This window comes from Benincasa hispida, chromosome 1 (genome assembly GCF_027475165.1).
Source record: "Benincasa hispida cultivar pf3 chromosome 1, pf3_genome.v1.1, whole genome shotgun sequence".
NCBI lineage: Eukaryota > Viridiplantae > Streptophyta > Magnoliopsida > Cucurbitales > Cucurbitaceae > Benincasa > Benincasa hispida.
In genome coordinates, this window is record NC_143478.1 from 42,544,176 (window position 1) to 42,554,647 (window position 10,472).

Consider the following 10,472-nt stretch of genomic DNA (forward strand, 5'->3'; position numbering starts at 1 on the left):
TATTCACACAGCGAAGAAAGGCCGAATGGAAGGGGGCAGTTAACTGGCTACTTCTTGGCCACGCCCCCCCGCAACTAGATACGAGATACTTTATCTAAATTCTCAAATAGAAAATTGCATACCATTCGCCGATATACATATAGGAACATGGGTACATGATATAGAATGTCATCCAGGTCAAAGCGCAAAGCTGGCTCGAGCCGCAGGAACTTTTGCTAAAATAATGAAGGAACCAGCACCCCCTACACTCTCTCTTAGGCTTGTGCGGCTACCTTCGGGTGTTGAAAAAAAAATAAAATCCCTCGCCATTATTCTATTGGTGGTAGCGCTACTTTTTCTCTAGAGCTACTGTATTAATCAATTAGCGGCGGATACTGGTTTTCTCTTTGTGCATCGTTCGGGATTGATGCTAGTAAAATCAAACTACATTGGGATTGATTCCGAGGTTGAATCGATAGGTAAGTCAAACACAAGAAAGAAGTTCGACCCCAGCCCAACAGGTGTATGCATTCATAAAAGATGAAGTCCTACGTGATAATCAAGAAGATGAGAGAAGAAATAAGAAAAGAACAGATATTTCTCGTTCAACAAGTTTCAAAGAACATCTATTGGTAGCTCGGGAAAATCAATGTAACATACTATTTGACTCTGTTTAACAGATATTCTTCTTTACAGGTACAATCAATACAATAGTGAGAGGTAATAGCAGAGTTACTTGTTCTCTCGGTAACAGAGTTGGTAACATAGAACATTACAGATAGAACAGGTATTCTTCTTTTCACATTTATTCTGAACTGTAGAACTTCGTTGGCAAAATGTATCGGATTTGGCTTCTGCGATCATTGCTGCAGAAAGAATGGTAGATGACATGGAAAAACTTACTCATTCGCACAAACAAAGGGGAACTTCTTCGAGGCAACAAGACGGGTGGAGTGGAGAGCAAAAGAAAGGGGAAGAACATGCTACCAAAGAGCTGGGAACAAGCATGGTAAACCTAACAAAGGGTTGGGGTTGTTTCATTTGTGGAGGCCCTCAAAGAGCCCGTGACTACCCAAATCAAGATAAATTGAGTGCATTGATCGCAGATGATAGACAGGGGGAGAAGTTCCCTTTTTACCCCCCGTATGCTTCACACATTCAGTCTTTCTTCTCCCTTACATGATAGGGCTCTAAAGCCAAGTGCTTGCTTCAGTTAAAGCCCTGAATTGAATGGGGTGGGTTCGGTTCGTTCGAAACTATTCTTTAAATCTGACTTTAGGGCCTAAACGTTTACGGTCAATAAAGGAAACATTCGCAACACCACTTATCTTCTATACTCTCCGCTAAGCTCCTCGGCAACAAACAGGACTCTTATAGATGAGATCTATTCTCTTAGCTCGGTGTACTCATTGTAAGAAAATCTGGGTACTGGAAACATCCCCGAGTTTGGGAATTTTCAATTTGGGTGACGGTATTCTGCCTAAAGAGTAGACACAGGATAATTAAAAGTATAAGCTCGATCCGCCTTCATTTACACAATTTCTTAAGTTAGACCTAAATTAGACGCAGAAAGGACTGATAGTGCTTCCATCCTATCTATTGAAAACAAGAGCATAGAAGTAGCCGACAGGCAGGGTAGCTGACTTGCTCTTTCTACTCCCGTATGTTCTTCTTTCTATTCTTTTTTCCAATGAGAAGATGGAATTGCGTAACCCCTAGCTCAAACCCACCCGTTAGAGCAGCGATCTGGTTACTGCTTGAAGTCGAAGGCGGGAAAGGGGTAATGCATTGAGGATTGGACGGGCTTGCTTTAACCGAAGAGGGAGAAAGAAGAGAGTACGAAAGAAAGACTGATTGGAAGACAGGCTCTTTCTTCAACTCAAAAAGGATACAATGAAAATGGAAGAGAAGTAAGGGGTGAGGATATATCCATAGTAATGAGAACCCCTGTCTTGCTATTTTCCTTAGGCTTTCAAGTAGCAGTACCCGTCTATGCTATCTTTTCTGGAGTTCTTTCTTTCCTTTCTGGAATTCACGACTTCTTGTTTGATAGCTCGTTGCATGACTTTCTGGATGTTAAACCCTGAGGGATGTAGCTAACTAAGGCAGTCTGGATGCTAGCCAAGAGCGGAGCAACGCCTTGCCTGCAAGCTTTATGAGATTGTAGCTTTCTTCTATTTAAAAAAATGGATAGCTAGATAGGTAGAGTCCTTACTTTGACTCTCAACACTTATTAGTTCTTTAGTCAGAAGGGAAGGTCACTTGGTTCTGATAGGGAATGAGACTGAGAGATAGGAAGAGGCCCATGCAAAATCAGTAGATCGGGAAAAGGGAGTCAACGGGGGCAGTTAGCCCGGTCGATAGATGTGGTGCTGAGGTCGCACTTCTCTTTATGAGTCTGTCCATTCGAGCAGTCTATCGAAAAGAGAGCAGTGGATGAACTATCCCAATCTCTATCTTGAGTACCTGCGCTTACTGATTCAATTACAAGTGGTGGTTGACTCTTGATTCAATTCATCTGCACTGCTATCCCATTCCCCTAAGAGTAAAGATAGACGGTGAACCAAGCGAATCAAAAAGCAAAGAATTTAGTTGGTGATGCTTACTTAAGAAACAAAGCCATTAGTCTCACTCAAGAAGTCAGCTGCCTCTCTTCTTCTTCTTCCTTTGCTTCAGGTGTGGGCAGAGCTTTTTATGTCTACCCTATTCGGTTTTTTGATTCCGAGACGAACTCCACCGCATCTTTCTCATGCCGTTTCTCCTTCTCAAAACTATCTTCCCCACTGTGTCCTTCTGGAGATGGGATTGCGTTTCTGATCACCTCTAATGTGGATTCTTTCCGCCCCGGGTATATGGGTCTCCCAGAACTGGCCTTAGATGGGGAAGATTCATTCATCGCTGTGGAATTTGATACCAGTTTCGACCCTTCGCTTGTTGACATCAATGGGAATCATATAGATATTGATCTCAACAATATAGGTATATAAGCGAGGGCGTATCTTTGGCTTTTGTTAATGTTGTTTCAAGGGGGATTGATTTGACTAGTGGGAGACAGATAATGGTTTGGATTGAGTACAGAGATGCAATGAAAATGATCCGGGTGGGAATCGGGTACTCGCCGATTAGGCCTCCAAGTCCTCTTCTTGTTGCCCAAATTTACCTCTCCAAGCAATTAAAAGATTGAATGCATGTTGGTTTCTCTGCCTCTAACGGATAGGGCTCAACAGTTCACATTGTTGATTGGTGGCAATTCAAGACCTTTGGGTTTCTTCCATCTGATGGAGAAGTGGCTATTAAAAGGTTTGAGAGGGCCAATGGAATTGATTGCGTGCGCAATCCTTGAACCATAGAGTTTGAAACAATGGTGGGTTGTTTACGGCACAAGAACTTGGTTCAGCTTCAGGGATGGTGCTGTGAAGATACTGAGTTAGTTCTGGTTTATTATTACTTACCCAATGAAAGCCTCAGCAATATTCTGCACAGAAACTCCAATTCGACGAGAGTCCTGTCATGGAAGCAAAGATTTCATATCGTTTTGGGGGTTGCTTCTGCTCTTACTTATCTGAATGGAGAATGTGAGAGGCAATTCAATTCAAAGAAAGAAATGTGAAGACTTGTAATATATTGCTTGATGCGGAGTTCAATGCTAAGCTTGGGGATTTGGGTCTGGCAGAAGTTTAAGAACACAGTTCGAATACAAGAGAAGCTACTATACCGGCAGGAACAATGGGATATCTTGCACCTGAGTATGTTTATTTGGGTATTCCCACTGAGAAGACAGATGTTTACAGCTTTGATGTGGTAGTGTTAGAGGTGGCAACGGGGAGAAGGCCTCTTGATGATAATGGAATTGTGGTTGTTGACTGGGTCTGGAACCTGTGGAAAAAGGGGAAACTAATTGAAACAGTTGATTCGACGGTTGATGGGGAAGAAGGGGTGGAAATGGAAAGGATGCTGATGATGGGACTTTCTTGTATGCACCCAAACAAAAAAGGTGAGCGCCGGTGAAGGAAGCTGCAAGGATTCTTAGAGGTGAAGCACCACTCTGTGTTGCCGGTGAGTAAACCAAGAGTGGGCATTTGACCAGTTTTACCTGAATCTGAAGAAATATTGAATCTCAGTGGAGATCGTCCCAGTCTTGATGATGCACTGTATATGACCCAACGGAGCCAATTTAGCTAAGACTTGCTCAAGAAATGCCATATTACTTCAAATGGTTGTCAGTATGGGGTCTTTGTTGCAGTTGGTATCAGACATGGTTGAAGCTTGTTAACCAACACCAGTCTTCAATTTTTTATATCGGTGGAATTCCACCTTTCAACAAACCTCAACGATGAAGTTGTGTTTCCTTTAATATAGTTTTTTTATAACTATTCCTCTCCTTATAGTCGAGTGTATTATATAACCTCTGTAATGCCCGAAAATGAAGTATGAATTCCAAATTCTTATCTATTTCATTCTCATTTTTAACGTTATGCACCTATTTCTGCTTATTTCTTGTTGTATAATTTTGATACCTGTTGTCGACTTATTGTTAAGACTCTTTTTTATTTCATAGTTTGAAACTGTATTAACGCTCACCTCCACCCCAAGGGCTCAGGCCCTGGTAGGGGTGGAGTCGAGCTAGCCCAGATATAGTCTTTCAGTTCCTTTCTGATAAACAATACTACTCATAACGAAAAAGATCTCGATTTATTTACAGACAGATATCGTGTGTACTGATTGACCAGATGCGACCGATACCTGTTGACAGATGACAGACAGAAGAGCGGGAAGTAGCATATCTTTCAAGAAAAAAATTATGTTACTTACAAGCAAGTCGCCCCCCCTTGAATAAAATAAAAGCAGCTATCTTGAATAAAAGAGGGGAAGCGGTATTGATTGGATTGACGGATTGAGGACGTCAGTCATGCTTTACCAATTTCCAATACCTACAGTTGATCCTGCTGATGTAATTTGAGCATAAAAAGCTTCTATTTCTTTAGCACCTCTTTAGCACCTAGTCATGCATGCTGACCGAAGCACCTGTACTTCAATCGATTAACCAAGCACGGGAGATATTCGCTAAAAAGATAACCGGGATATTGAATATGAATAAAAGAAAGAAGGGTCGTAGACAGATGAGCGTTTGCGACCGTTTACAAGAGTGAATACCGAAACAGACAATTCCAGATGCCCTCAGACAGATGCCACTAAACAAGTAAAGGACAACGGACGGTTTTCGTTGATATGGCTTGGACCGGTGGGACGATAGAGCTCAAATCAATTGAATACCGTTCGTGCCCTACGGCTATTCCATAGCTATCGCGGCTCACCTCCCGGCGGACTGTTCGCTTATCAGCTCACCTCGTCCCCTTACGGCCTTCTTTGCTTGTTCGCCTATCGGTGAAATAGCAATAGCAGCGGAATCCGTCCTCTTCGTCGCTTACATCTTCTTCTTGTTTCAGTTATGTCTGTTGGTATACTTGGAGAGGGCGAAAGAAAAGCATTCGAGACATATCCTAGGAGTTGGTTGCTCTTTCCCCCCAGTCTCGATTTCTCCAAAATGGTGTGCGGCGAACAAGTACGCTTCGAATAGAAGCTCCATTCTTTACTTATGCCCGCTGTGTCAAGTATCATCTAAGGACTTCAATCGCTTCACTCAAGTCAAGATGAACTATGAAATTAAACAGCCACTTCGCTTTACAGCCACGCTTGTTCGCCTATCGGCTCACCTCTAAAGCCCTGCTATACTTTCATTATGGCCCCGGCCCACCCTTCGCGACTATTGAACACCTATAAGCTCTTTCTTGTCAAGGTTGAAGACCTGATGAGCATTAGGCCTTTCTCTCTCTTGTTGCGATAGTAAAGCAAACCCTATTTAATTCATTGATAGGCGAAGGGTCGAAGTCAAGGTTGTGTATTTCACATTAGTGTTGATAATAAATAGGCCATTTTCAATGATTTTCTCGGTATTGTTCCAAAACCAATCTACTGTGCTACGCGACGAAGAACATGTCAAAAAGGTAGTAGTCAACGCGATGAATAACCCGGGGGTGAGCCGATAGGCGAATAAGATGCCGATAGGCTCAGAGGACGAAGGAGTAAGTAAGGCGAAGAGGACAAAGTCAAATAGTTCGTTTCGCTATACCAAAAGGAGGGGCTTTAGAGGCGACTTGACTTCTCCGCTTCATGGACTCCGCTCCTAAAGAAAGGGTGCTTTCATTCAAAAAGAGATCCATATCTCTGCTTCGAAGGGACAGCACGAAGGTTACAAGGAAAAAGCCTTGCTACGAGCTCATATATGGATATCCAGCCTTAGTCAAAACCTTACCTTAATATCGTGGATAACGTTGATTCCTCCTTACCTCCCATTCTCCGCCTAAAATTAAGTAAGTGTCTCAATAGCGAGAAAATCATAGCCCTGGCACTGAAACAAGAGAGGAACCTCCTCCAAGACAATGAGAGAGGAATCAGTCGTTTACCACTTTCAACGGAATTGCTACCTTTTTCTTGTTATTGATAGAGTTGTCTTCCTCAACCCTGAGAAATACGAGGGGAAAGAAGGATTTCGAAGAAAGGATTTCGGAGAAAAGAATGGCTGACATGTTGACTCGAGACTATAAGAATTAGAGGAGTTTTTTCCCGGTCTAGTGCCAAGCGAGCCGGACCCAAACCGAATACTCCATAATCAGTAAACAGCATAGATGCGAAGCATGTTATGCCGCCGCTTAAGGACTCTTCCCAAACGACTCTGAATCTCAAGTATAGAGAGGCTGTTTCATATAGTTTGAAAAGTGCTTCAGTGACTGACGATGTTGAAAGTCGTGTATGGCTTTCTAAAGAAGACGAACAACAACTAGCGGTGAACAAGCATAAATGCAACTCTCATTTCATCATTTCTAGTTCAAATATCCCTTATTGCCTAGTTCAACTATGAACCATCAAAGGTAGTCGGCGAAGATGCGCAGCGGCAAACAGTCCCGAGCCCGAGGTAGGTGCTTTGTTTGTGAGCCAAAAATTCAAAGATTAGTGATCCCACCGATTTTGATGTTGGAGTGCTTAAAGGCGTAACCTGTGTTGTCGGAAGTTCTTTTAAAGAAAGAACTACGGTACAGGTAATTAGATAAGGGGCAAGAATCATGAAATGCTCTTTTTTCCGAGGGCAGGTCCTTTTCTAGCATATGCTCAGCTGCACCAATAACTGATGCCTACTGGAAAATATTACCTATTAGATAAGTGGATTAGGCGCAACTCATGACCTCAGACTATCCTAAGAAGTCGGGTCTCCCAATCCAATTAAAGAAAGATAGGCAAGACAGAGGAGAAGTATGTCGGTACCACTTACCTTCCCCGTTCCCGGGGTTGGGAGTTTTTTTCAAATTTCGGGCAGCTGAATCTTATAACTTGAGCTATTCTCCTTAAGCTCTAAGGACGAATGGAGGTGAGCCGATAGGCAAACAGTACAGAGAAAGGGTGCTTAATGATAAGCATCACATACTAACTAATCCTGCAAAGAAGACTTGCAACAAAGAAAATCCTCTCACCAGGTTCGAGCAACTTTCAAATTCCTCTGGAAAGGGATTACCAGCTCCCCTAAAGCCGTGATGATTGGCTCGATCCTAACCAGTGAAGAAAGAAGGTTTACCGCTAGGCGAACTAGCATAAGGCCGTAAGCCTTAGTAAGCTAAGGGGGAGCTTTCAACTGATGGAGAAACGTACTTTTCTTTATTCATCTCTATTGGTATTGGAAAGTGTTCAGTCTACGGCATTCCCGTAAACAAAGGCGGACCTAATCTTATCTTTCCTCTATTCTCGATATAGCTATAGCACGATGGAGTCGGCTTCTTTATCCGTGGTCGTGGTGGGGCGTACTCTCAATCTAAGCGGGATACCTTCATAGACCTACGTGAAGCTAGAAGTAACTACTTTCGATTTTTCTTATAGAATAGAAGGCTTTTAATCACTTTGATTTCTAGCAGTAAACTCTTCTGGGGGGTTTGATCAGTAGAGGGGACGACTTCTCTTCATTTCTCATTTTCTTCGCTTCCCAAGATATTTAGGGAAAAGCCCCTTCTTTCAGTACAATAAGGGAGTGCTTTTCTTCCTTTCGTTTAGTATTCGTAGGGATACCCACAATTGAGACCAGAGACTGAGGTCATATATGACCTTTTGAGGCTACATCTCATGATGTCTTTATTGGAGAACACTTTGATGAAAGTTGTGAGCTCTTAGAGACCCTGGGCCTACCGCTCCATGGGAATGTAAGAGGTTTTTTTATTGGCGGAACGAGTAGGAAAGTGGTTTTTTTATTGGTTCGACGGGACGAGTAGGACCTTCCCTTGAACCTAATTCATCTGTTGGGAGTAGGGGCTTTCTTGTACCGCCATACGCACCCAGACATTACACCAATTGTGGCTGGCCCAACAATTTCGAGAATGCCGTTGTCATGATGTTGATCTGGCTTCTGCGACTACGGCATCCGCGTAGCTCCGAATACGTGCATTGGAGCTCTTCGCTCGATGTCCTGGGTCGCTCTATTGTAAACCGCTGTTTCGTCGGGCGGTGGCTTATTTCTAACACCCCTCTTACTAGATCAAACAAATAAAGCTCCATTGAATGAATAAACTTCTCCCTCCCGAACAAGGGTCAGTCAATGGTTCGGGGAAAAGCCTATCTTAGTGATGTTCAAAAACGGGAAAATCGTGCAAATTTCATATATGTAAGATGCGGCAGGTATTTCTTTATTTTTCTTTGTTAAAGACCAATCATTGAACTAACTGATATCTAATCTTAGAATCAGGGGATTAGTGAGTTTGGGTCTGTGTTCCGGTTGTGCAAGATGTCTCCGATGCGGTTGTGCTTTCGCCGTAGTCTTTCTATTTGATTGTTGTGGTTGTGTGTTTCAAGATTTCATTGTCGCGATTCCGGCTATTTGATTATGCGGAAATCCCTAGTTTTCCTCTCTGAGGTTGATTGAATCTCTCCTTATCTGATTGTCGGTCTGCTTCACATGGATCCCCCGCCTCGTTTGAGTGCGGCTTTTTTCTGATCTTCATCCGGGTTCCTAAATTTCTCATTGGAATTTCTTTCATTATCTTTCACTTGATAGTGAAGGTTTTGGAATGGGCTTTTTCTTTTTTTCTTTTTCGGTATGACGCTCCACGGTCAAGGAGCGAAAGAACCAAATGGGCTGTGGTGATGTCAGAATTTGCACCTATTTGTATCTATTTAGTGATCAGTCTGCTAGTTTCTTTGATCCCCTCGGTGTTCCTTTCCCATTTGCTTCCAATAGTTCAACCTATCAAGAAAAATTGTCGGCCTATGAATGTGGTTTCGATCCTTCCGGTGATGCCAGAAGTCATTTCGATATACGATTTTATCTTGTTTCCATTTTATTTATTATCCTTGATCCGGAAGTAACCTTTTCCTTTCTTTGGGCAGTACCTCTCAACAAGATTGATCTGTTTGGATCTTGGTCCATGATGGCCTTTTTATTGATTTTGACGATTGGATTTCTCTATGAATGGAAAAGGGGTGCTTCGGATCGGGAGTAATCACTAGTGAGAGGGCAAAAAGAGGGGGGAAGAACAAAGGAAAGAGTGATGTCTACATTAAATCAATTGATTCGTCATGGTAGAGAAGAAAAATGGCACACGGACCGTACTCGAGCTTCGGATCAATGTCCCCAGAAGCAAGGAGTACGCCCGCATGTTTCAACGAGAACACCAAAAAAACCTAATTCAGCTCCATGTAAGATAGCCAAAGTACGGTTGAGAAATCGACATGATATATTTGCTCACATTCCGGGCGAAGGTCATAATTTGCAGGAACATTCTATGGTGTTAATAAGAGGAGGTAAAGTGAAAGATTCGCCAGGTGTGAAATCCCATTGTATTCGAGGAGTCAAGGATTTGCTGGGAATTCCGGATCGAAGAAGAGGCAGATCTAAATATGGTGCAGAAAAACCAAAATCGATATGAATGGAAGATGCCTCTTTCACTTGTTTTTCTCGGTCAGTCGAGGGAACAACCACAATGTTACGCCCCAAAATCGAACTATATAGAGCCCTTCCGAATGACCTCTCATGCAGTCTACTACACTAGCTAAGAAAGAGTGTATTAGACTCCATTCGCCCGTGGAGGTGAGTGGAGGAAGAATAAAAAAAAGTGAAAGATATTGCAACTAATAAATAGTTGCTCGTTCATAAATTCAGTTGACCACTTATTAGTCTTGCTACACTACACGACACGAGTGACGGGTGAAGTTGAAGCAGACACGGTCGACATTCAGTCGACTTCATAAGTGATTCAACATACCATATGGAAATAATCAAAAAAGGAGAGAAGGGTCTCGCCCAGGTGGCTCCCGCAAGGTAACGACTTCAAACTCAAACAAAGAACGTTCTTTTGCATGAGTCAAAGAAAATGCTGTATGTATCTAATGCAAGACCCGTCGATAAGCTAAGTCTACGACATGAAGGAAGGCGAAGAAGTCCATTCTATTTTTGTTTC

At 42.7% G+C, this 10,472-nt stretch overlaps 1 protein-coding gene and 1 pseudogene across 1 annotated transcript; both read left to right on the plus strand.

The window, feature by feature from the left end:
• Nucleotides 1-406: 406 nt before the first annotated feature.
• On the plus strand, nucleotides 407-4,436 carry LOC150038454 (L-type lectin-domain containing receptor kinase S.6-like; annotated as a pseudogene).
• Nucleotides 4,437-9,563: 5,127 nt separating this feature from the next.
• Nucleotides 9,564-10,011, plus strand: LOC120077678 (small ribosomal subunit protein uS12m). Its single transcript, XM_039031667.2, has one exon. The coding sequence runs from the start codon at nucleotides 9,564-9,566 to the stop codon at nucleotides 9,939-9,941; it is 378 nt and encodes a 125-aa protein (XP_038887595.2). The 3' UTR covers nucleotides 9,942-10,011.
• Nucleotides 10,012-10,472: the final 461 nt, after the last annotated feature.

Bases quoted from the DNA above. Each gene is read 5' to 3' on its own strand.
- LOC120077678 (XM_039031667.2), top strand. From the start codon at position 9,564: ATGTCTACATTAAATCAATTGATTCGTCATGGTAGAGAAGAAAAATGG.